Genomic DNA, 26,599 nt, shown 5'->3' on the forward strand with positions numbered 1-26,599 from the left:
TAGTGATGTTGTGTAACTGCTGCTTCTATCTAGTTCCAAAACCTCTTCTCCACCCAGCAGGAAATCTCGTACCCATTCACAGTCCTTCTCCGTTCCCCTCCCTCCCCTGCGCTAGCTGCTCATGGCCACCAATTTCTGCCTTTTTGGGCTTTCTTCTGGACTTGACATAGAAATGCAGTCGCCCAATACATGGTCTTTTTCAACTGGCGTCTTTCCCTCAGCATTGTGTTTTCAGGGTTCTTCATGTCGTGGCGTGTGTCAACACTGCCTTCCTTTTGCTGGCAGAGTGATATTCCGTTGTCTGTAGGTATCATTTTTTTGTCTTATCCATTCATCTGCTGATGGATGTTCAGGTGGTTTTTACCTTTGTGGCTGTTGTGAATAAGCCACCAGGAGCGTTCTTGTACACGTGTCGTCATTCCTTGCTTCACAACGGGGATACGTTCTGAGAAGCGCGTTGTCAGGTGGTTTAGTCACGGCGCAAATGTCCTGGAGCGTGTCCACAGAAGCCTAGATGGCGTGGCCTACGTCACACCTGGGCTGTGAGGTGTGGCTTACTGCTCCCAGGCCACAAACCTGCACAGCAGGTTACTCTGCTGAACACTGGTGGCAGTGGTAAGTATTTGCTTGTCTAAACGTATCTAAATATAGAAAAGGCACAGAAAAAATCTGGAATCATAATCTCCTGGGACCACAGTCATATCTGCAGTCCGTCACAACCAGAATGTTGCTATGCAGCGTGTGGCTCTATTTGTTTGAGCCCCTGTTTTTAGTGCTTTGGGGTATTCACCTAGAAGGAGAATAGCCGAGCTTGGCATTTTGGGAACAGTGTTTTCTTTATTCCTGACAACAACATCCTGAGGTCACTACGAGGGAAAACCAAGGCACAGGGCGAGAGAACCACTTCCTTACGCAGGCAGCTCTGGAGTGGTGGAGCGGGGGTTGGGGCCCAGGGAGCCTGATTCCCAGAGCCCTTTAGTTCCTGCTCTTTTCCTTCTCTGCAGAGGGGCCTTGTATGAGTCAGTTCTTGCATTGCTATGAAGAAATACCTGAGACTGGGTAATTGTAAGAAAAGAGGTTTAGGCTGGGCACGGTGGCTCATGCCTGCAATCCCAGCACTTTGGGAAGCCAAGGTGCGTGGATCACCTGAGATCGGAGTTCAAGATCGGCCTGGTCAACATGGTGAAACCCCATTTCTCTAAAAATACAAAAATTAGCCCGGCGTGGTGGGGAGGTACCTGTAATCTCAGCTGCTTGGGAGACTGAGGCAGGAGAATCACTTGAACCCAGGAAGTAGAGGTTGCAATGAGCCAACACCGGGCCATTGTATTCCACCGTGCGCAGCAAGAGCGAAACTCCATCTCAAAAAATAAAAAAGAGGTTTAATGGGCTCACAGTGCTACAGGCTGTGCAGGAAGCATGGCAGCGTCGGCTTCTGAGGAGTCGTCAGGGAGCTTGCAATTGTGGCAGGAGGCAAAGGGGAAGCCAGCACATCAGGACTGGAGCAGGAGGAAGGGAGCTGTCAGGGAGAGGTGCTACACAATTGAAACCAGCAGGTCTCATGAGAACTCACTATCACACCGACAGTACCAAGAGGGATGGTGTTAAACCATGAGAAGCTGCTGCTATGAACCAGTCCTCTACCCCAGGCCCCACCTCCAACTTTGGGGATTGCACTTGAACATGAGATTTGGGTGGGGACACCGACCCAAACCATATCAAGCCACTTCCCCAAGTACTCAGGCCAGTATCCCCAGTAACTCCTCCCTGGAATATTTGTTTGCCAGCTTGCCAGGGTGTCCCCAGTCTTGGTGGGCCTGAGAGGGCCAAGGTAGTACTTTTAAAAGCTACTTATCAGACTGAGCTTGGGACATGTGGGCCCTGAGAAGGGCCCTCAAAGACCTGCCCTAAAGGACAGCAAGCATCTTTTCATTGCTCCCTGGAGTCCAGTAGGGTGGATTTTCAGATGCAAGAACCTGTGAGCTTTGAGTCATCTGTGCACCTTGTTGACAGTAAACAGAGGTACACCCTGCTTATTCAGAGACCACTTTCCAACCAACACTCCGGACCCAGCCCAGAATCCAGGAAGAGAAGTGTGCCGAAGTCATGCTGGCTGCCACACTCTGACTCTTCGGTCGCGTTCCCAGCAGGGCCTTCCCCCACTGTGCAGGGCACGGTCCTGACAAGTGTATTGCTTGGGTTTCCAAGACCATGAAACTACAAGCAACAAATTAGGATGAAGCAGGAGGGAGCACTCTCATGAACTGTGAGCAGGAATGCCCAGCAGCGCCACGTCTCGGGGGTCAAATGAAAAAGACAGAAGGAAGGTGAAGATGAGGAGTGCACAGCGGTTGGGGACACCATTCTGGGGCCAGCAGCTCTCCACTGCTTCGGGAGCTCCTGACGGTGGCAGTATGCAGTAGCAGATGCTCCAAGGGACAGTTGCATCAGCGAGAAAGGGCAAAGGCTATTCCCTACCATCTGCTTAAAGCAAGGAAAGAAGGAGTGTTTCTATCTAAAATTATTTAAATTTCTCTAAAGGGCCTTGGCACTCAGAGGGTAAGCTCTGGCTGGCATTGCCTCTGACCCTGGCCGTCTGATCAGGCCGTGAAAGAGGGAATTGTTTTCGGGGCTGAGAGGGAATTGCTGCCAACATCTGGCCTGCCTAGCCCCTTTGTCTCCCCATTGACGGCGACAGCGTTGAGCACATCCTAGGCCTCATGTCTGTGTGAATGTCCCCACCCTGTCACCACCACTTCCCCCCGGGGTCGGGGCTCCAGGCCTCTCATTCAGCTGTGACCTCGATGGTAGAAAAGGAGGCTCTGTTCATTAACCCTGAGTGGGATCGGCCACTGATCTATTCTTGTTCCTTGTTGAGCAACTGTTCGAGGCTAAATCTGAATTCTTTCTTAGCCCAAGCCCAATTTTGCATTTTAAAAATAAGCCATTGGAAATACTTGACCCTGGGCAGAGAGAGGGAGCAGCACTCAGTGAAACTTGTCAAAAGAGTTTCTCACAGCCGGGTCACAGACGTCGAGGGAGTGACCGGGCCCCAAGAGAAGACCCACTGTCTTGCTGTGTTCCCTCTCACTGTCAGCCCCAGCTGAGGCTTGCTGGGGGTACTTTTTTTCCCCTTTGGACCCAAGGAGTCCTCTGTCTGTCTTTGCAGAGGCCTTCTGGATACCCCCTTCCCAAGTAGGTGCTCGGAAAGACCAGAGCATCTGAAAACCTTATGGAGGCTACTGAGTACAAGGCCAAGGGGGCTGGATTTTTCTCTGTAGGCAAACCAGGGATATTCAAAGTCACTGAGCAGAGAAACAACACAGTCGAGTTGTGTTCTGGGAAGAAAACTCTGGTGACCGTGTTTTGGGTAGAGACAGAACCATTGGAAGCAGGAAATAGAGATTGGAAGCCTTTGGAATATTCCAGAAGAAAAATAGGAGGCAAAGCTGGGATAGAGGGCAGGGGAAGGTGTGGAGGAATTGAAGGGCAAGAAGTAGCTGGCTCTGACCCTGGTGACGCACTAGATTCAAGGGCTGGGAGCGCTGAATCCAAGGGAGAAGTGGAATTAGTAGGCGTGGTTGCCACAAGCCAGGGCTGGGAAGACGCCCCGAGCTCCCACCAGGACCCGAGGGGGGTTCAGCATGCATTGTCATCGCTAGAGCCTAAGCCCCTACTAGACAGGAAACTCCTTGGAGGCCGGCAGCTCTTTCTGTTTTGTTGAATCATGTGTCCCTCGCACCTAGAACATGCTGGAAGTACTTTCATGTCCTCCGGCAAGCACTCCGTAAATATTTGATGAATGAATAAACTGTGAGTCTGAAGTGTAGGAAAGAGACTCTTAATCTAGTTTTTAGGTTGTTTGCTTCCAGCTGAGTGTAAGGCTGTGTTTGTGTACGTGTTTTATGTGTGTATGTAAGTGTGGAAGCGTAAAATCATCCTTCTCTTTGTCAGGATGACCCCGCTTTTACCTCCAGCGGTCAGAGTTTTCTGTGGGAAAGGCCAAGGCCGTTGCTCTGTTAAGAGCGTGCCAGTGCAGATCAGCTGCAGTCCCACATAATGACAGGGGCCTTGGTTCATCCTACAAGGGAGACCGAAGCTCTTGGAAGTAAACATCACACTAGCTCAGCGCCATCCATCACCAGCATTATCAACACAACGTGAGATGCCAGGAAATGACTTTCTGTTCTTGAATTGGCCTCTGTATGAATCCCCTGAGACCCTAGCACATCATGCTCTCTCTGTCCAGTAAAGGGACGCTTCTGCAAGGAAGGGGTTCACGTGGCCATGGGTGAAGCCTGCTGCGCCTGGACACCACCATGAGTCAGCTCCAACTGTTCAGGCCCCTGTGAAGGGAAAGCAGAGGCTTTGAAATGGCCACTTTATTATCACCCGTAAGTTTGGAAAATTCTTAGAATTCATTGCATTTGTTTAGAACTTCTTTTTCATTGAGGTGAAGTTCACATAATGTAAAAACCACTTTTAAATGTATAATTCACCTGGGCATCGTGGCTCATGCCTGTAATCCCAGCACTTTGGGAGGCTGAGGTGGGAAGATCACTTGAGGTCAGGTGTTCGAGACCAGCCTGGCCAACATGGCAAAACCCGATCTCTACTAAAAATACAAACATTAGCCAGGCATTGTGGTGGGTGCCTGTAATCCCAGCTACTCGGGAGGCTGAGGCAGGAGAATTGTTCGAACTCAGGAGGTGGAAGTTGCAGTGAGCCAAGATCATGCCACTGCACTCCAGCCTGCGCGAAAGAGTGAGACTGTCAAAAAATAATAATTAATAAACGTACAATTCGGTAGCATTTAGTACATTTATAATGTTATACAATCACTGCCCCTTCTATCTAGTTCCAGAATACTCTCATGGCCTCAAAAGGAAACGCGTGCCCATCGGCAGCCAGCCTTGCTTCCCTCCTCCCAGGCCTTGCACCCACCCATCTAATTTCTGTGCTATGGATTTGCCTATGCTGGATATTTCGTATACGTGGATTAATTAGCTTCTGAAGCCTTTTGTGTCAGGCTTCTTTGATTTAGGATCACATTTTCAAGGTTCATCCATGTTGTAGCGTGTGTCAGTACAGATTGGAGGCGGACACCGCATGACACAGCACGTTTTGACCACGCCACTTCCCTGGATCTGAGAAATTCCTTTGCATCTGCACGAGGATTGAGCTGGAGAAGTGCCCCACCTGTCTTGACCCTTCAGCCCCAGTGCTCTTCCAGCTCCCTGGCCCAGGAAACTCCTCCTCAATTCTCAAGATTCAGCATTGAGCAGAGTAGTGGCTGTCTTCCCCTTTACCGCTCTGAAGAGTCAGTGTCCCCGCCTTGTAGCACCTGTCTCACCAGCGTTCATCAGCTCCCCCGTTCCTTCTGAGGATGGTTCCCAGGGCGCTGCTGGGGAAGGCCTGTTGAGTGGACGTGGGGTCCAGCGAACAAAGGCATAGCATCCTCACACCCGGACTGTATTGCCCACTCTTGCTGGCTTCTGGGATTGGTCACGTTGTCATCTGTTTGTGCTCCTGTCTTTTTTTTCCAGAAAGGATTTGGGGTGTGGGTGGGTCTAAGCAGCTACTTGTAGAGATGGTCCCGCCCTACACTGCTGTCCATCTTCAGGACTCCACTCACCAGGCTCTTTCAAACGTGAGATTCTGGACCCTATTGGTGGGATACTGAAATGGACAAAGCAACTTTGTACCACTATTTTGATAACACAGGTTTAGAAGTGCTTTTTTATGGTTGTTGCAAAAATCACTCCTTGGCCTGTGTCTCCCAGAGAGAGACCCAGGGGAGGTGTGGTGCGTGTCGTCTTTCACTAGAGGTGGTGACTTGTGGTTACTATGATGGCAGCAGCATCAATAGTAGAACGAGATGGTTGTTCAAGGCCCACCTGTTTGTAGAGACAGTAGCAACAGTGATCCTTGGGGTCCCAAGAGTCCCTCTTCCCACGCCTGTTCACATACATTTACTTAGTGTTTCCCGAACCAGGAGAATTAAATCCCGGTGAGACCTCACATTCCTCAGTGATCCAGTGAAAATCCAAGCACTGCAGCCTGCCACGCAAGGCCCTCTGTAATTGAGATGTAACCGGTTTTTATGAGTCACCTCCTTCAGCATCTCTATATCTGCCTGATAAACTCCTGTTCGTCCTTCAGAGCCCAACTCAAACATCATGTACTCTCTGAAGTATTCATCCTCCTTTCCCCAGGGCTCTCTTGGGAAAGATGTCTGTGATGAGTAGAATTCCATGTGTATGCGTATGCAGGTATCTGCATACCTGGGGATTTTCATCTCATCTACAGACATCTGGAATTCTACTCATCTACAGACATCTGACTCTCCCCATCAGCTGTGGAGTCCTTAAGGAAGGGGATCTGGACTGTGTTACACAGATGCTGGGCAGGTTAACCAAGGAGGCATTTGCGTGGGTGCTTAAAGTTAGGTAAAGGAGAGCAGAACGTGGAGAACTCAAAGAAGAAAGGTCGCTGCATTCAGATCTGGGCTGTTCCGGAATTCTGGGTATTCACCTAAGTCTGTTGGGACCCATGAGCTGTTTTCCCAATTTTCAAAAGCAAAGAATGGGCTACACGAGATGAGTTCTGTTGTCCACGCTGGAGTGCAGTGGTACAATCTCGACTCACTGCAACCTCTGCCTCCCGGGTTCAAGCGCGTCTCCTGCCTCAGCCTTCTGAGTAGCTGGAATTACAGGTGCCTGCCGCCATGCTCAGCTAATTTTTTGTATTTTTATTAGACATGGGGTTTCACTGTGTTGGTCAGGCTGGTCTCAAACTCCTGACCTCATGATCCGCCTGCCTTGGCCTCCTAACGTGCTGGGATTACAGGCAGGAGCCACCGCACCTGGTCTGGTTTTTGTTTTTTGATGCAGTGTGTCCAGTTTCATTCCCATTCCCTAGTACCAGTTACCTGGTGTTGATTTGAAACAGAAATACAGAAGGGCAGAGAGACAGGTGTTTATACTGAAGAAAGGGAACCTGCGTGACTCATTACCACAGGGCAGGGTCCAGGGGAACGCACTGGACACTGGGGCCGGCTTTACAGCTGGGGTCCGCTCTGATGGGGCCAGCCCATTCCTGGGCTGTACTTTCTATGAAACATTTTTAATATCACCTCTGCTCACTATATGATGAGTGTGTTTCGTAGGGGGAATTTTGAAAGGCGAGATGCTGTGGGTAGGATCGATGAGGTGGCCGGCCTGTGTCTGCGTCATATGCACTCGGGGGCCTGTGACCTAGTCGGGGGCCGTTTTCGCCTCTGTGCAGCCAGAGCCACCACAGAGTCCCGGCTTCCCCAGCTCTGCCGCACGGATTGCCATCCCCATCACGGTAACTCTTGGGGGTGGGTGTTCTCATTCCCATTTTACCAGTGACAAAACCGAAGCTCCTGGAGGTGAAGTGGCCACCAGAGACCACCCAGTAGGTGAGCGACAGTGCCAGAGTGGGGGTCTCAGCCATTTAGGCGTCTGTATTCCAGAACTTGCCTCCACCACTCCTGACTTCCTGAAGTGACCAAATCTGTCTCTCCCTCCTCCCCTGGCTCCAGAGAGCAGATTTTTCATGGTGGTTTTTAGAGAACACACGTCGACCCCCTCCTGAGGGCGAGGGAGAGCCTCAGATGTTTCGGGCCCGACCGTCCAGCCTCTCGGAGAAAGGTGGCCAAGTCCACATGTGAGCAGCCAGCGTGTGGGTGCATGAGCCGAGCTCCCTTGTCACAGATCCTAGAAACCCTCCAAGGAAGCCTGCAGCCCCCAGGCCAGACCTGAAACAAGAACCGTCAGGGATTTCCCACTTGAAACACTCCTTCTATGGCTGCCAGCTCTTGCTTCCCCAAGAACTACTGTGTTTATTTGTCTAAGACTATCCCCTGCCTGCCTCCAGGAGGACTGGGGCTTTTCAGAGCTGAGACACTGTGTGGAAGGAGCAATTAGGATCAAACAGAACAAGACCCTCTGGATCCCCAGGGGTGGGCCGATCACCCCAAACTTTGGCCATCTCGAAGCGTTCTGTTGAGGTAGCAGAAGGGGAATCACGGCTTGCATAGTTTTTGTTTTCTAGCCAGAAAAACACCCAAGTCTGTCTTTTGGAGTAGATGTGTGTCTTCTCTCTCTCTTTTTTCCCAGTCCCAGATTAAACCTCTTTACTAGATCTGGGGGAGACTCGTCCCTTGCAGTTGATTCTATGAAGGTGGAAGTTTTCTCTTTGAATTCTGAGCTTCGCTTGTCAGATGTGGTCCTGGTGTGTGACCACGCAGTGACTTCATTTCCTGGGAGGGTGCTCTAACTTGGGAGGCACTGAGCGGTAGCCCCGGTGCTTTGCCAGCATTGCTGGTGTGACGATTAAATCATTACCTACTTTCTTCCGAAATGACGTGGCCATGCCTTCAGTAATTGCCCAAACCCAGCATCCCCTAGCTCCGTTATCTGCTTGGTTTGCTTTTCACCTGCTCTTACGATCACTTCACATCCTGTGTATTTCACTTCTGTCTTTTCTGTCTGTCTCCCCCACTGTGTGGGAGACCCTGTGAAAGCAGGCATGCTGTTTAGTCGTGGGTCACAGCGGGCCCTCTTGCTGCAGGTGCTGACATTTGTTGAGCCCTTACCGTGAGCCAGACGTGGGCCTCCCGTGCAGTCTTCCTGTGGCCCTGTCTCCTGGCCTCTGTCACTCCCCTTTCACAGATGAGGAGACCGAGGTTCCTAAAGCCCAGCTGGCTCTCTAGCTGGGGGCCCCATGGCCTGTATGAGGCAGAGCTGAGATATAAAGTCAGGTTTTCTGTCCCCAAAGCTGTGTTTTTTACCATTACAACTTGAGAAAATGTATAAAAGGCCATAAACATTTTCTGGTGCTCAGAATATTGTATTGCTTTTCTTTTTTTGAGACGAGGTCTCCCTCTGGTCCAGGCCGCCGTGCAGTGTGGTGGTGCGGTCTCGGCTCACTGCAACCTCTGCCTTCTTGATTCAAGTGATTCTCCTGCCTCAGCTTCCCAAGTAGCTGGGACTATAGGTGTGCACCACCACGCCTGGCTAAATTTTCTATTTTTAGTGGAGAGGGGCTTTCTCCCTGTTGCCCAGGCTGGGCTCGAACTCTTGATGGCAAGTGATCCTCCCTTCTCAGCCTCCCAAAATGCTGGGATTACAGGCATGAGCCACCACACCTGGCCTTGTCTTGCTTTTCAACAAATTTATATTCATGACAATAGTATCTGCCTCTATTGGAAGCACAGTAGACACACACATGCAGACATGGTTTTCTCAGCCTATGGCCAGTGCTTTTGGGCAAGGCCAGGTCTTGCATCCTGTGGCACTCAGCCTGGCCGATTCCAGGCACACCGGTCTCTCCGTGGGACGATGCGGGCATGCTTGGCAAGGAAAATCCCAAAGCAGTCCCCTGAGCCCCTGCTGTGATCTGCATCCATAGACTCAACTAACCATCGATTCAGAGCAATGTAATATTTTCAAAGAAAACTTTTTGTTGGACCAGATAAAATGCATACAGAGAAGCATCCACATTCAGGCTTCATAAGAAGTAACCTTCTGTCTGTCCCTTGTTCCCTCACTCAGCCTGTCATGGACATAGCAGGTAAACAAGGTGCTGAGTGAATCTGCTTAGTGAAAAATGTAAGTAGAAAGACAAAGTGTGCCACAGTGGTGTGTGTATCTATAGGCGGGTGTCAGCCCTGGGTCCTTCAAGATCTCAGAGAAGACATTCCGAGTGCTGCTGTGGGGGATGGGCTGATGGGGCAGGGGGTAACAGCAGGTGTCCAGAGCCTAGAGGCCCAGGGATTGACTGTGGGGGCTGTCCTCAGGGCAGAGAGCTTCTGAAACTCACCGGGGACTCTTTCCTAAGGCCAGCAGGACTCCTGAGAGGAGGCAGAGAGGCGGCCCTGTCTGCTGCCTGGACGCTTGGCTGGGGACCCTGGGAATGACCACGCCCCTCTGAGCCTCAGTGTACCTCTGCACATTGGACAGAAACATCCCTCTCATTCTTTGCCTCCCTCCCATTCCTTCCTCCTGACTTCTTTTCCTGATATTTTCTTGAAGGCTGTGTTGCTGGAAGGCACTGTCCCCACCTTTCTTGACACTGTCAGCAGGTGTCCAAAGGAGGTTTCTGTCACACTGGCACATTCCCATGGCTTCAGGAACAGCAGAGACGTGGGTCAGCTTGTCCGCCGTCCTGGCAGCTCACTTCTGGATCGTGTCCAGCACCCTCACTTCCCCAAGTGGATGTGGGTATCCCTGGGAGAGAAAGCCTATGCCTCCTGGCTTCTGGGCCACCTGCTGTCTTTTAGGGATGGGCTGAAGGGATGTTTCCACAAATCCGTCCTCTGGAAAATTTCTGCAGAACTTGTCTGATGCTTCCATAGAACTTAGGAATTGGGCTAAGGCCAGTTCCTAGACGGGACACTGCAGAGATGAGGGCCTTAGGACGTCTCAGTAGGACCCAGTCTTGGTGTATGCAACAGATAACAACTCAGCCGCTCACCTATACACCCACTGAAATGTGTTTTGGTTCTCTTTGCAAAGAAAGTGAAGAAAGAAAACATTTTCACTTACTTTCATCCATCCCTCCATCCTTCCATCCCATTTCTATTTCCTCCTGAATGGTTTAGATGAGGGTTGGACCCACTACTTGTCTTTGTAAATTACGTTTTATTGGAACACAGCCATGATCATTTTTGTACTGTCTGTGGCTGCTTTCTTACCACAATGGTATGTGAGACAGTACTGTTGTTTTGAGGCCAGCCTTGCTTCTGCCAGACGCTGGCTTGAGAGCCCCAGTATGAGCAGGGTGAACCGAGGGTGCAAAGTAATGGGCAGTGCAAAGTTCTGAGATGTGGCATATGACCCACAAAGCCTAAAGCATTTTCTCTCTGTCCCTTTACAGAAAATGTTTGCTAACCTCTGATTTCGAGTCTCAGCCAGTTCAAATCCTGCCTTCATTAATAACTAGCAGTATGGCTTAAGAAAAGTTACTTCTCTTCTCTGGGCCTCAGTTTTCTCATCTATAAAATGGGATCATAATGGTACCCATGGCATGGGTCATCCGTGGGGAGATGTCTTTGGGCAGTTGACTCAGTATCTGGTGCACATGAGGTCCTGGATCAAGTCACATTACTCTGGACACCAGCTAAGGTGCCAGGTAGAGATGCAAGGTGCCTATTTTAAGGAACTCACAACACAAACAGCTGGAGATAGTACCCAGAGGGTACTGGGGTTGAGGCGCATCCCAGGCTTGTGAGAACCCAGAGGCAGGATGTCCTTCTTTCTGTACTGGCACCTGGGGTGGAGCATTACTTAGCGATTCAAAGAAAAATGAGCTGCAGGTGCACACAGCCCCAAGGGTGAAGCCCTCAGACGCCATTCTGGGCAGAAGAAGCCAGACACAAACGTGTATCTGCTGTGTGACTGCATTTACAGCATGTTCAGGAACAGGCAGAGCTAATTAATCTGTAGAGATAGATGTCAGCACTCTGGAGCTTCTGGGCTGGGAAGGGGTGCAGGGGAGCCCCCAGGGGTGTGGAGATGCTCCCCATCTTGGCCTGGCTGGCACACACACAGGGGTGTGCATTGTCAGAATGAACCCACTGAAGATTTATGCCCTTCTGCTCATTACCCAGTTTACTGTTTTTTTTTTTTTTTTTTTTTTTTTTTTTTTTTTTGCGACAGGGTCTTGCTCTGTCGCCCAGGCTGGAATGCAGTGATGCCATCACAGCTCACTGCAGCCTCCACCATTCAGGCTCAAGCAATCCTCCTGCCTCAGGCTCCTGAGTAGTTGGGATGACAGGTGTCTGCCACCACACATGGCTAGGTTGTGTTTTTAGTAGATACAGGGTTTTGCCCTGTTTTCCAGGTTGGTCTCAAACTCCTGGCCTCAAGCGATCCTCCCACCTTGGCCTCTGAAGTGCTAGAATTACAGACATGAGCCACTGTGCCTGGCTGCAGCTTACTACATTTTGCTGTTTACACCTTAATTTTCTAGAAAAGAGAGGAATGGAAAGAGAGAAAGAATAAGAGAGAGGATTCAGAAATTGGGCAGTCACGGGCCGTCTCCTGGTCTGTGTTGTGTCTCAGGCCCCTCCTGGGGGCATCCTTGCACCCAGCCCTCCTCTGACAACTTCTCATACCCACACCAGGGTCGCACGGACTCTGGCTCCTTGTGCTTTCTGTTTGCTCTGCTCGGAATGCCTGGCGCTCCTCTGCTTACCTTGAGACCTGGCTCAAAGGTCACCTCCGGGCGGCCCTCCTGGTGTTCCCGGGTGCCCCTCCCTCCTGCCCTCGCCCTGTGTACCGGCCCTTCCTCCTGCAGTGCCCTTCACACTGTGGTGTTGTTCCTTTGAGCTGCCCATTATTGTGCACCCTCGGTTCACTCTGCTCATGCTGGGGCTCCCAGGCCAGAGTCTGGGAGAAGCTAGGCTGGCCTTGAAACAGTCCTGGCTTCCATGTGGTCTTTCCGCTGATTAGTGACCGAGGCCCACTGTTTAATGGCCCTGAACCTCCTTTTCTTCTCCATGAAATGGGTCCTAGCGGCACCCCTTTCCCGGGATCCTTGGGAAGTATCCATCAGGGGAAGATGGTCTCTGGGGGCTGCTTTGGTGAGGACCTGGCATGTGGCATGTGCCCAGTCCAGACTGGCTGCTGTGGTCCTTCCAAATGCATGTGACTAGGCGGTTGGAAATGGTGCTGACTTTGGATTATCTTTGTCTCCATCACCTGCTCCAATGGCAAAGGTGCCCAGGGGCACAGATGCCAAGGGCTATACCCTGGGGACCCAGATTTTCATCTCTCTTTTCATGCCCACAAAGATGACTGAGGCTGGAATGGTTCGAACGTGGAAATATCAGTCCTTTGCTCTGTTATTAAACCCTGAGCCATGTGGCCATAAAAGGGGGTGGCTGCCATCGCTGGTTTTGTGATTAATGAGCCCATGTCTTGCCTCCTGACTGTCTCCACGGAGTCCCGGGCACCAGCTCGGCCCTGCCAGCCCAGCTGCAGACTATCCTGCTGGGGTCTGGGAGCAGAGAAGGGTGCCTGGAGGGTCTTTCTGCTGTCTTGATGAACTCATGACCCCTTCTGGGTCCCCAAGGAGAGTTGGGTGTTGTGGGACCTGGTTGAGATTGGCAAGAGGAGCTGTTGTACCTAGCCTGGAGGGTGGAGGGTGGAGGGTGGAGGGGGGTGTCTACCATGCAGCCCTGTGCTGCTCAGGTGCCGTCAGGGCTCTGACCCCAGGCCCTCGAGAGCTGATGCGGCCTGCTTGCCATCCATCATGTGGAGCTGGTCGGCCACCCCGTGTGCCAGGCTGACTCCTGGCCGGAGCTCTCCTCTCTGCTCTTTTTGGAGTAATCTGTGGATGATGGAGGAGCTTGGCAAGCATTTCAGCAAAGCTCTTTTTTCTTGTTGAGGCTTGAAAGTAATTGCTTCCGTTTAATGAGTGTCCGTAGACCACCTGGTGCGTCTGGGCATTGAGTTCATTGGCTGCTGGCACACGTGGACCCTCACCTGGCCCGGTGCCTACCTGTGGCCCCTGCCGGCCGCTTTCTCATAGCTCTGCTCCCACCCTAGCACCCACTGAGGAGTCTGTGGGAGGGGCAGCAGAATCATAGCCGCCTGTATCAGATGCGCGCCTGTGCTCACACATGCCTTGGCCCATTCGGTTGCTCTGCAAGCACCAGTAAGGCAGATGCAGCATTCCTCCTCTTCCCGCCTCCCTCCCCTTTGCCGTCCTCCCCTCCGCTGTCCTCCCTTTCTCTTCCTTTTACCCCTTTTTTGAGACAAGATCTGGCTCTGTTGCACAGGCTGGAGTGCACTGGCGCAATCTCGGCTCACTGCAGCCTCCAACTCCCAGGTTCAAGTGATCCTCCCACCTCAGTCTCCCATGTAGCTGGGACTACAGGTGCACACCACTGTGCCTGGCTAATTTTTGTATGTTTTGTAGAGGCAGAGTTTTGCCATGTTGCCCAGGCTGGTTTGCAATTCATGAGCTCAAAGCTATCCACCCACCTCGGCCTCTCAAAGTGCTGGGACTACAGGTGTGACCCACCACGCCTAGCCCGCATACTATTTAAGGTTCATCCATGTGGTAGTGTGAATTATACTCTCCATCTTTTTTATGGCTACATAATACCCCATTGGATGGGTAGACCACACTTTGTTTATGCATCATCTGTTGATGGATACTGTTTCCACGTTTTGGTTCTTGCAAATAATGCTGCTTTAACACTTGTTTGTATGTTTTTGTGTGAGCCTGTGTTTTCACGTCTCTTAGATGTATATTTAGTAGTGGTATTACCGGGTCATACTTAACTTCTTCAAGAAATACCAAACTATTGTACAAAAAGCTACCTACACCCTTTTACATTCACACTAGTGGTGTAAGCAGGTTTCACTTTCTCCGCTTCTTCTCCAACACTTTTTATTGTCTGTGTTCTTTTATGTGTTTGGTTTTTCTGTTTCCACCCTAATGGGTGTGAATGAGATATCACTTTTACCAGGGAGAAAGTGGAGGCCAAGTGACTTGCCTAAGGCCAAGTTGAAGAGTTTGGATTCAACTCTAGAACTTCTGATTTCTTTCCTTCTTTCTTTTTAAATCTTTTGGCTGGGCACTGTGGCTGTAATCCCAGCACTTTGGGAGGCTAAGGCGGGCAGATCACTTGAGGTCAGGAGTTCAAGACCAGCCTGGCCAACATGATGAATCCCCATCTGTACTAGAAGTACAGAAATTTGCCAGGCATGATTGGGCACGCCTGCTGTCACAGCTGCTTGGGAGGCTGAGGCGGGAGAATCACTTGAATTGAGGAGGCAGAGGTTACAGTGAGCCAGGATCGTGCCACTGCACCCCATTCTGGCCAACAGAGTGAGACCCTATCTCAAAACAGACAAAAAAATTTTTTTTCAGTTGGAACATAGCATATACGTGTACACACAGAAGAGTACACACACTGTATACTGCCTGACGAACTTTAACAAAGTGAACAACCAGTGTAACCACAGCCGAATCCAGACCTAGAATACGGCCAGGCCCCCAAAAGCTCCCACTTGCCTTTTTCCAGCACCGTCCCTCCGTGGGGTAACCAGTAGGTTCTGCGGCGTGTCCTGGTTTTCCCAGGATTTTCCCCTGATATAGTAGTGACTGTTGCATGTCCCAAGAAACCCCTTAGTCCTAGGGAAACCGGATGGTTGCCTAAGACTAGCACCCTGACTTCTCACAGGGTGGTCTCAGGTCCACCTCTTTCTGAAGTGTGTATGGGTGGAAGCACATGGTACTGTACGTCAGTGACGTGCTTCTGCCCAGCTCCTTTGCTCCATGCTCAGTTTGTGCATGTAATCTACGTGTTGCACTTAGTTGTTGATCATTCATTCTCTGTGTAGGCTTCTGCTGAGTGGATACGCCAGGATTTCTTTATTCATTCTTCTCTTTATGGTCATTTGGGTAGTTTCCAGTCTGGGCTACCTCACGCTCAGGGAACACTTGCGCACACGTCTTTGGGAGCATAAATGTGGGCATTTCTGTGGAGGAGGGGATTGATGGGTTCTAGGGGACTCATGTTCAGCTTGAGCAAAGCTGTCACAAGGTGTTTTGCAGTTTAACTTCCTGCAGCAATTTAGGATTCTATTTGCACTGTATCTATGCCAACACTTACCATTGTTGGTCTTTTGCATTTGAGCCATTCTGCTGGTATGATGGTCTCACACTCTGGCAACCCCTCTCGTCTTTAACTTACCAGTTGCCTATAGACAGAGGCCAGGGCGTGAAGTCCAAAGGTCTTGGCTTTCTTCCTAGCTGAGTAGCTGTGTGTGGTTGGTCCTATTGTGACCTCCTCAGAGTGTTGATTTTCTGGTCTGTCATGGGAGTGATGCAATACCTACCTCTGGGGGATTGCGGAATTGAGGGCTTGTGGAGGTGAGGTGGGAGGTGAGCGAGGGGAGCAGGAAAAGGAGTCTCCCAGCCTGGAAGATTCTAGGACTAGAGCAGGGAGTGGACACCTGCATCCGGGCCCTCCACCAACTCCATGGGGCTCCAGCAGGGCCCTGGGCCAGTCCCTCCATTCAGCTCCCTTTTGGGGTTCCTCTGAGTCTTGTGGGCCACTTAGTGTCAGAGATGCCCAGTGGCACATATGAAAATTGACACATCTAAGGACACAGATTTCTGTTCATCTCACTGGCCATCTCCAGGGATCATCTGTCTCCCCCAAGCTTGTTGACTCCGTGATGGCAGAGCTGTGTCTGTTCCTGTCACTGCCCTGTCCCCAGACCTGGGAATAGGGTTGCATCTAGGACGCCTCTGCTTGTTGAATGACTACATGAAGTCAGTCCTTAGGTGACAGCTCCTATCCAGGGAGGGGTCTGGAGTATCAGGGCATGACCATTCTCCTTTAGTTCCAAGTCTTGGTTTCCTCATCTGTATGGTTTTTAAAAGTATTAATCCTGACCACAAGGCTGGTTGGAGGATGGAATATGCTGTGAACAAAGGTGTATTACAAATGGACACACACTAGAGAAATGGAGGGTGTTACTTAGAACGGAGCTGACCGGCAACCTAGCTCCTGGCCACATCTGGCTCTTTACAGTTAAATTAACGAAAATTAAATAAAATGTGCAATTTGGTTCCTCCCCACACTGGCCACATTTCAGGTGTTCAGGTGGCTCCCGCGTTGGCGAGTGCAGGTATGGAACATCTGTGTCATGGCAGAAAATCTTGTTGGGCAGTCCCGGTATCGATGCATTTAGGCTACAAAGAAATTTAGAGCAATCACCAGCCTGGTCAATACGGTGAAGCCCCATCTCTATTTAAAAAAATATACAAAAATTAGCCAGGGGTGGTGGTTGTGTGCCTGTAATCCCAGCTACTCAGGAGGCTGAGGCAGGAGAATTGCTTGAACTCGGGATGCGGAGGTTGCAGTGAACCAAGATCGCGGCACTGCACTCCAGCCTGGGCAACAGAGCAAGACTCTATCTCAAAAAAATAAAAAATCCATCAGTGATTTTTTGAGGGCCAGGTATGGGGGAAGGTGCAGTGGCAGCAAAAGAAACTGGCTGATCGGCATCTGGAGAATGAATGGTTGGAGAAACCGCGAAATAGACACAGTCACTCCAACTCTGCGGCCGTTGAGAAAGGTGCAGGCAGCTCCCCTGTGCCCGCCACGCCAGGGCTCACGGCTGGGTTGTAGCCTGGCTCGCCAGTGGATGACAGTAACGATAACAACAGCCCCGGGGCAAGGAGAGGTTAATTACCTGAAGGAAACCAGCGTTTCAGGAGATTTGTTCTGGGACCTGAGGCCCAAACCGGCCGTCTAGGAGCAGATCGTTACCTGCCACTTTGCTTTTGCTATACAACTTTCCTTTTGTGGGATCAAAGAGAACATCTGATTTGACAGGCCTTCCCCAAATGAGCGTCTGTGGGTTTCTGCCCTGGAGGCCAAGCAGAGCTGTAGGTGTCTGGGACCCGCAGTGCAGGCTGCTGCAGAAGGCGGGTCCTGAGAGCCCTGCCATGCCGGTTCCTCGGTGGCTTCTGGTCCCAGCGGTGGCTTCTGGTCCCAGCTCCTTTCTGCATAATAGGCACTTGAGGTGCGTGATCACAAGGGTGTGCAAAGTGGAGTTTGCCTCTGGCCAGAGGAACTTGGCCTAACAGAGGGATGGCAGTTGCTGTCTTAGGGGGCTGTGAAAGTGAATCCTGGACCTGTCTTAGGAGAGCAGGAGGCCTGTGTGAGGTGTCCCTGCTCTGTGCCTCAGTTTCTTCTTCTGTGGCATGTGAATAACAGGAATAAATACAGTTTACTTGCTTCGGCTTTGTTGTCAGGTTAAATGAGGGAAAATATCTAAGGCTGCTGACATGGTGCTGGCTGCATGGTAACTGCTCAGTGTTAGCCAGGGACACCTGTGCGTACCCGTATGGTTGCGGCGTAGGGAAGGTAGCGTTTGCCTAGCAGGTGTCCTTCTGTCATCATTAACAAAGATACATGCAGCTGGCTCTTCACTAGAGGCAAAAGTTAGAGACAATTCATGTGTCCATCAGCAGATGAATGGATAAACATGTGGCCTGCCCTTACAATGGAATGTCAGTCAGCCGTAAAAAGGAATCCGGCTCTGATTCATGCCACGGCACAGATAAACCTCAAAAAACAGTGAGTGAAAGGTGCCAGACAGAAAGAGCCACGAAGTATGTGATGTCATTTATGTGACATGTCTAGAACTGACGAGTCCCGTAGATAGATATCAGGCTGGTGGCTGCCTGGCGCCTGGGGATGGGGGAGCAGGGAGTGGCGACTTAATGGGTGTGGGGGTTTCTTTGGGGAGTAGAAACGTCTCAGAATGAGATAGAGATGATGGTGACACAGCATCTCCAATGTACTAAATGCCACCGAACTGCACGTCGCAAGTGATGAATGGTTAGTTTTACGTTAAGTGAATTTTACTTTGATCTTTAGCAGTGCTGCAGGGGGCGGTGAGGACTGAAGCCATTCTCCCAGATCAAGCCGCTTTCAGCACCACCGCATTGGACCCTGTGATGGCGGCCTCGTCATTAGTCCTGTTTTTGACTCTCTGAGCAAGGCTGGAAGGCGCTCGCCTGCCATCCCACTTCTTTCTCCTTTCAGGCCCCAGGGTATATGTGCAGGTCCAGCAGATTCTTCCTTACAGTGGGATGGTGCCACGTGGACCCTGGCTGTGCAGCATGGGTGTCCCCTGTGTGATGATTCAAGCCACTTCCATGTAGGGAGAGAGGGGACTTGTCTCCAGCCCAGCACATCCAGCCAGCTGTCAGGGCCACACATGCCCCATGACAAGCAGCGTGCTGTTTTCAACCCCATCCCTGACTGGGCAATGTTTCCATGGCCTCCCAGATCCTCTGGCCTCGAGAGCAAGCTCACGGGAGGATTTTCCAGACTGACTTCTTCTTTTGGGGTCTGGGAGCTCCTCCCCTCCCTGGGACACGCTTTTAGTCAGACTGGACGTCATGATTCATATTCCTTTTGAGAGGAATCCCCATGGAAACCAGCAGACAAATTTGGGCCGGAGGGAGCTGGCTCCCCAGAAAGGCAAGGGAAGGCACAGGCTGGGGCCTTGTGCCAGCATCAGGGGCCTGATGGGAGGCTGTTTCTGGGGGGTTCAGCTCACCCTGTTCCCCACCCACTCTGGGAGTAGGTCTGAGGAGGTGTCTGATTTGGAACGTCAGTTCTGAAGGCCTTGGTGGGGGTGGGGTGCTCACATGGGGCCCTCATGAGGTCCCTCCAGGCCCTGCTTTTCCAGCCCAGATCCAGCATCATGTGCCACTGGACAGTGTGCTCATCTGGAAACAGGCAGAGGGGAAGTATCTCTTTCTGGTCTGGCAGATGTGAGACCCCCTCCCCCAAAAACTAGCCCCATATCTGTCTCTCAGAGCCAAAAGACAAAGACAGAGTTCAGCGACCCATTCCCCAACTCCCATGGAAGGCAGTGTCCCCAGGGGCAGGAACCCCAGCTCGTGGGCTGCCACATCTACAGTACCTGCAGGGCGCGGTCACCTTGCGGGCAGTCGGTCGGGGAGCCCTCCTGCAGAACCCACCCTGCAGAACCTACCCAGGTTCGCTCCTTGCTTCTCACATGGCCCTGTCAAGCCTGTGGCCCAGGACAAAGGCCCCTCAGCCTTGGCCAGGGCTCCCCGGTTCCCTTTAATATCCATTTAATGAGAGCAATTTGGCAACAACGTAAAATATGCTCTTGCCCTTTGTCCCAGTAATTCCATTTCTGGGAATCTGGCCTAAGGAAATAATCCTAAATATAGGGTAGAAAAACATGTTTCACAAGGATGTTCACTGCGGAGTTGTGCGTGGCAGCATGAAATGAAACAGTGGCACTGTCCCTGGGGGAGGGGGTGACAGCAGGGATGAAATTGATGCTGGCGGAATGTTTTATAGCTGCTACAGTGAGGGTGCTGGAGCTCACTGATCGGAGCAGGGAAATCTATATGCTATAACGTGAAAAAAAGGCATTACAAAATTCTATGTACTTTATGATTTGGGCTTTATAAAAAATTATATGTCAAAATAATCAGGAAAGTCATACACCAGAGTGCTAATGAGTGGTCTTGATTGGATTTTTATGGGAGAGATTTTATTCTGTTCATCATCTTCCAAATTACCGTCAGTATTCACGCATTGCCTTTTTTAGTCAGGTTTGCTTTGTAATTTACATACAGTAAGAGTCACGCTTTCAGCTTGCCGGTCTGTGAGTTCTGACAAACGTATACAGCCAAGTGCCATCGCCCCCACAGTCAATACAGAGAATATTCCCATCGCCCCCACAAGTCCCCCTGCTCCTCGCCCGCCCCAGCGGCTGGCAACCCTGGGTGTGATTTCAGCCCCTGTCGTTTTGTTTATTTCAGGATGTCATATAAATGGAATCATACAGTATGCCTTACACTGCTCTTACGTTTAGAAAAAAAAAAATTAATCTGCTTACTGTTCTCTTAGCTATGCATCTTAGAGCAGGATTCCCTACCATCCCTCAGTGGAGGAGAATTTTAATGTTTTCTCTTATCCAATTCAGCCTCCTACCCCAGACAGGAATCTCCTCCCCTGGAGCTCCGATCATCATGTTCACCTTACCAGGGAATTATCAGTTATCTGTAAAATCGTCCCAGCAACAGGAAAGTACCCAGAACAGCAGAGGTGCCTGGGCAGTGTTAGCTCGTATCTGAGTCCAAAGAACAGCAGCATTCAGGGGCCCTGGATCCCAATCCAGCCCGAGTCCCCTCAAGCCTCATGTGTTCATGCCCGGTGATAGTACTGCAGCAGGAGCGGCAGTTTGGTTTTTGTTTTTAAATGAACGTTTTCTTTTAGGACAGTGGGAGATGTGAGGAAAAGTGTTGCGGATGATCCATGCTAGTAGCCTCTTAGTCTGTGTGCCGCGTCTGGCACAACTCATGAACCAATATTGATACGTGATTGCCAAAGTCCACATTTTATTAGGTTTCCCATGATGTCCTTTTTCTGTCTGAGAATCCCATCCAGGATCCCACCATACTTCTAAGTCACGGCTCCCGAAACTTCCCTCGGCTGGAATAGCTGCTCAGGCTTTCCTCACTTTTCATGAGCACTGGTCAGGAGTTTTGAGGAAGGTCCCTTGGTTAGGGTTTGTCTGCTGTTTTTCTCCTGGTTAGACTGGGTTCTGAGTTTGTGACGGAAGACCCCAGAGGCAAAGTTGAGTCTTTCTCACAATAGTTTTTGATTGCACTCTAGTTTGTTCTGGGTACTGTGCTGAGTCCTTGATAAACTGGATCTCCTTTAATGTTCCCAGGAATTCTACCTACTAAATAAATTCTTATCTTAACCAGTAGAGGAAACTAGCTCAGAGAGGGACAGTAACTTGCCTAAGGACAAACACTAAGTGGCCCAAACACAGGCCTCCTTGGTCCTAAAAAGTCTGCTTTTGGCCAGCTGCTGCTTCAGACAGCAGGCAAGCAGCTCATCTGCTTTTTAAAAACAACATGGACCGGGCACAGTGGCTCATGCCTGTAGTCCCAGAACTTTGGGAGGCTGAGGCGGGCGGATCACCTGAAGTCAGGAGTTCAAGACCAGCCTGGGCAACGTGGTGAAACCCCATCTGTACTAAAAATACAAAAAAATTACCCAGGTGTGGTGGCATGCGCCTATAATCCCAGCTACTAGGGAGGCTGAGGCAGGAGAATCGCTTGAACCAGAGAGGCGGAGGTTGCAGTTAGCCGAGAATGCGCCATTGCACTCTAGGCTGGGCAACAAGAGCGAAACTCCATCTCAAAGAAAAAAAAAAACCAGTATGTATTTATTTATACCCAGCCTTTCCCCAAAAAGTCTTGGTTGCAACTTCAGATCACAGCCACATTAAGACAGCTAAGGCAGGGCCGTACAAATGTAGGCTCAGAAAGCGTCTCTCCTGTGTGTTGTGGGTGGTGCTTATAGGTAAAACACAGATTTAAAACACAATGTAAAAAACATTGCCTTTATTTTTGTAAGATATTCATTCATTTGTTAATAAATTAATAATCATCTCCTAAAGGTCAGGCACCATTTAGGCACAAGAAACAGAGCAGGTGAATCCTCCTGCTCCCGCGGTGCCTAAACTAGCAGGGGACACAGATAGTCAGTGACCAACACCGTAAATATTTGAATGTGGGTGAGGAAAATGAGCATAGAAGCAACTGGCAAGCCCTGGCTTCTCCAGCAGTGCTCAGGACAAGACATGCTGTGAGGGCTGAGCCATTTACTGCAGAAGACTGAGAACACAGCAGTGCACGGGACCCTGGAGTAGGGCAGATCAGTGAAGGGCAGGCTCACGAGTGTGACTTTGAGGCATGCTGATATGAAGAGAACCTTCTTGGGTGACACATGGCAGCCGCCTGGATTGGTGGCCAGAGGGTCCTCTGAGGGCGAGCGATGCGCTGGTGGGAAGGACGGGATGAACGCGGCTGTCTCCTCCCTTAGATTACAGGGTCCAAGCAGCCTCATCGCTCACCTGGACCTGTGCAGCAGCCTGCAGGCTGTCCCCTGCCACCACTGTCTCCTTCCAGGTCTGTTTTCTGTGCGGCAATCCTAGTGAACCTTGGCTAAGGCTTCTGCAGCCACCTGTGAGGAATCCCTGAGCCCCTAGGTGGACCTACTAACCTCTCCAGGAGTGGCCCGCCCTTCTCTCCAAGGTGTCACTTACCCCACCCTTGCTCCGTTTCACCAGCTCCTCCTTGGACACTCCCAGCTGTTCCCATCTCAGAGCCTTTGCACTGACGTGGGCTCTGGGATATTCTTGTTTGTTTGTTTGTTTGTTTGTTTGTTTTGTGATGGAGTTTCGTTCTTGTTACCCAGACTGGAGTGCAGTGGCATGATCTCGGCTCACTGCAACCTCCGCCTCCTGGGTTCAAGCAATTCTCCTGCCTCAGCTTCCCAAGTGGCTGGGACCACAGGCACAGCGCCACCATGCCCAGCTAATTTTTGTGTTTTTAGTAGAGATGGGGTTTCACCATGTTGACCAGGATGGTCTCCATCTCTTGACCTCGTGATCCACCCACCTCGGCCTCCCAAAGTCCTGGGATTACAGGCATGAGCCACTGCGCCCGGCCTGGAATGTTCTTTACTCCTGCTCTCAGCCACCTGTCATCACACCCCATTGTGATTCTTTTTGCAGCACCTGCCACTCTCCAGTAGTTTATTTATGTCGGTATTTTGTTTGTTGTCTGTTTGCCTGCTGGGCTCTGGTCTTATTCACTGCTGAATCTCCAGCACCTAGCATGGCGCCTGGAACATAGTAGGAGCTCATAAATGTCTGTCGGATGAATGAAGGAATGAATGAAGAATTAATTGATCAATGCCTTGTACTTTTTGAGCCTAGGAATTGATCACATCAGGGAAATTGAGGCAGCTTCAGCCATCAACCCTTTCTACCTCCCCACCCTGATCACCGTAACTCTACTTTGGCAGACACATACTGAATTAACAAACCTAATGGAGGTCCTCCATCTTTACGGTGGAATTAGATGAATTGCCTTTGCCTCTTTCTTGCAACACAGGATAGAGGTCCGGCCTCTGATTCCGTAGTCAGTGGCTGAGTTCAAACCTGGCCATGCCACTCCTAGCTGGATGACCTTGGCCAAATCATGTGACCTCCTGAGCCTCAGCTTCCTTGTCTGTATGATGGAATGACTGATACCTGTTCCACAAGACCTTTGTGAGGATTAAATAATTGCCATGTGTGCAGGGTGCATGCCAGAGCTTGGGCAGTGTCCGCTGTTACTCTCTTCAGCTGCACTGCACTCACCTGATTGTCCCGAAGTCTGGCTTCCTGGAGCCACAGTCGCAAGGACAGCTCTAGCTCCACTGATTCCTGGTGACCAGTGTGTCTCTCGGTCACCGGGTGCCTTCTCAGGGCAGCAAGACTCACTCAGAGATAGTGGGTGGCTGTGGGTTTCTCTTGCCCGGCCCTGCTCATGACTGATAATGATAGCTCTTCTCATTCTTTTCAACACATGCTGTTGAGTCCTTGCCATGGGCCAGGCACTGGGGAAAGAGTGGGAACCAAGACAGACCTAGGCCCTGGCTTCAGGGAGCTAACAGCCTGGCCAGAAGGCAGACACCCCACAGATAATGACACCAAATAAAGCTACAAATAATAAAAGAGGATGTGGTGAGCCCCGGAAGAGGAGGACACAGGGAAGGGTGCCACCTGGGTGTGTCATGGGTCTGGAGGGTGTGAGTTGCCCCAAAAAGTGCAGCTGAGATGAGACAGGGACAGTAGAAGCACAGATGGCAGGTGTGGGGCTGTGGTGTTTCTGGGACAAGGAACAGGTTGAGTTTGAGGCGCCATCAGCAGGGCAGTATGAGGAGTGTGGAAAGGGAGCGATGTCGCCATGGTGCAGGGCGGCGGGGGGTGCACAGGGAGACGCTGTCAACTGTGGATGGGAGTGTGGATTTTGTGGCTGGGCCATTGGGAGCCATTGAAGAATGTTGAGCAGGGGAGTGGGGATAGGGAGTTTGCCATCTTGGAACGTGGCTCTGGAGGCTGGGAGGAGGATGCATATCTGTGGGGAGAGGAGGAGGGAGGGAGGTCAGTGCTTGCCGGGCAGGAGAAGGTGGTGGCGTGTTGCTGGTGAGGGATGGCGGGCTTCTGGCCGTGCCCTGTGCTGGCCTGGAGGATACCAGGAGCACCAGTGCCTCAGTCCTTGCCCTCCACCCGCTCCCACTCTGTTCCCAACTGCAAACCTCCAAACGTGCGGGTGGAGTTTGACAATGAACCCCCTTGCATCTGGATATGGCCAGCCAGAAACAGGGAGGCTTCCTTTGGCCCCCAGAGGCGCCAAGTTCCTGCACCAGCTCCATTTGCCTGTCGCCAGAGGGGCAATGTTTCCAGGAACCTTCTGAGATGCGGACATCACGCCTCTCCTGTAACCAACGTGTGTCTCTTCTTTTTCTTTTTTTGCTGCAGCCAACTGGGTACATGGAAAACTCAGTCTCTTACAGTGCGATTGAAGACGTTCAGCTGCTGTCCTGGGAGAATGCCCCGAAGTACTGTTTACAGCTCACGATTCCTGGGGGAACTGTCTTACTGCAGGTAGGAGAAATAAACATGAGCAAGCAGTTTCTTCTCCCTCACCCCACTGCACCCGCCCTCCCCTCATTTCCCTTGGAGGGAGCTAGCCAACTCTCAAGAGGAAAGGTTGTTTAACGTTGGGTGATTTTATTCTCCAAGTATAAGAAAACTATAAACTGGGTCTGACCGGAGAAAAGGAAGGGGGATTGTGCCTGGCCTGAGCGCCTACGGCTCGCCTGCTGCAGGAACTTTTCAGGCGACTCATTTAGTTCCCTTAATAAACCGGATAAGTATGTTTTATGATCTCCATTTTACACATGAGGAAACAGGCATACGGGTGTGTTGTTAGTCCCAAGAAGGCTGTGAAAAGCAGATGGGCAATAGATAATACCTTTTTGCTTTAGTTCGAGTGAGGGGGTTTGTGACATCTTGCTGTTGATCTAAGTCTTTTGAGACTGATAGAAGTATAAGCTGTCTTTTTGGGGAAAAAGGGGCATTCTGTGTGTACTGGTCAGGACTTTTGGTTGGAAATGTCACAAACATGATTCTAACTAGTGAGACAAAAAGAGAGTTTAATGCTGTTAACTATTAAAATAATTGGAAAGTCGTAGAGAGGACTTCAGGCGTTGCTGGATCCAGGGGTCAGGTGGCATCATTAATATTCAGGGTCTCTCTCCATGTCCTGGCTGCACTTCTGTGTGGTGGCTTCATTGGCAGAATCTCACCGTGTGGTAGGAATGGTGAGCTGCCGGGAGCCCAAAGCCACGTTCTGAGAGCTTGTGAGCCTTAAGAGTGAGTGCCCTTTTTCTTTCCAGTAGCTTTGGCTCTGCTGTGTTCCCACTCAGCCCCCAGGAATGCCCTCCCCTGGATTACTCTCCCACCCTTGACCTCAGGCAAGGCCCGGGTACTCTGATGGGAAGCCCCGCCAGGCCCACACACAGGCGGTGAGTGGGTCCACTGCAAATGGAGAAGTAACTGACATCCCCAGCCCCGGTCACACATACATAAGACGTGTTCTATCATGTCGGGGAGCCAGCCCACTTCCCAGAAGGAACCCTGGGTCCAACACCCCTCATCTAGAGAAAATTTACCCTCTTATCAGTGCAAAGAAGTCTGCCTTGATTTTTCTTGGGGGATTGTTTTAGCTTTCTCTTAGGTTTTTAGAGAGCATCTCTTTGTGCTATTTCAGATTTAGCGGCCACTGGATGGTGTGACAGCATTGGGCTAAGAGTCACCCAGTTTAGCCTCCGAGGAATACTGAGCTGTTGGGAAAGTCCTGTCCCTTACTGTCAGCTCTCAGGGGACTCCGGAAACCACGCCCACCCCAGTCTGCCTTCTTCTTTGTGAATCTGTCCGGCTGTGCCCTCTGTGCTTTGCTTCCTGTCCGCTCTCACCCTGTCCCTCTTCCCCCACAGCCAGCAAAGCCTTCCTCTCTCGTCCTTTCTTTCTCTCTTCTCATCTTTATGATAGATGTCAGTCTCACCTTCCTGCCAGACGCTTCTCCTGCCAGCCCCCTGCCTCTTCACTCGCTCCTTTTTTTTTTTTTTTTTTTT

The 26,599-nt window shown here is 50.9% G+C and overlaps 1 protein-coding gene across 1 annotated transcript in view; it reads left to right on the forward strand.

The window, feature by feature from the left end:
* Nucleotides 1–26,599, forward strand: part of LOC108313458 (c-Maf inducing protein) — a 259,500-nt gene that overhangs the window by 129,770 nt on the left and 103,131 nt on the right. Inside the window, exon 2 of the mRNA XM_017541862.2 lies at nt 24,942–25,067. Within this exon, the coding sequence (XP_017397351.1) occupies nt 24,942–25,067 (126 nt within the window). The remainder of the gene's footprint in view (nt 1–24,941; nt 25,068–26,599) is intronic.

Source organism: Cebus imitator, unplaced genomic scaffold (assembly GCF_001604975.1).
Source record: "Cebus imitator isolate Cc_AM_T3 unplaced genomic scaffold, Cebus_imitator-1.0 Scaffold137, whole genome shotgun sequence".
NCBI lineage: Eukaryota > Metazoa > Chordata > Mammalia > Primates > Cebidae > Cebus > Cebus imitator.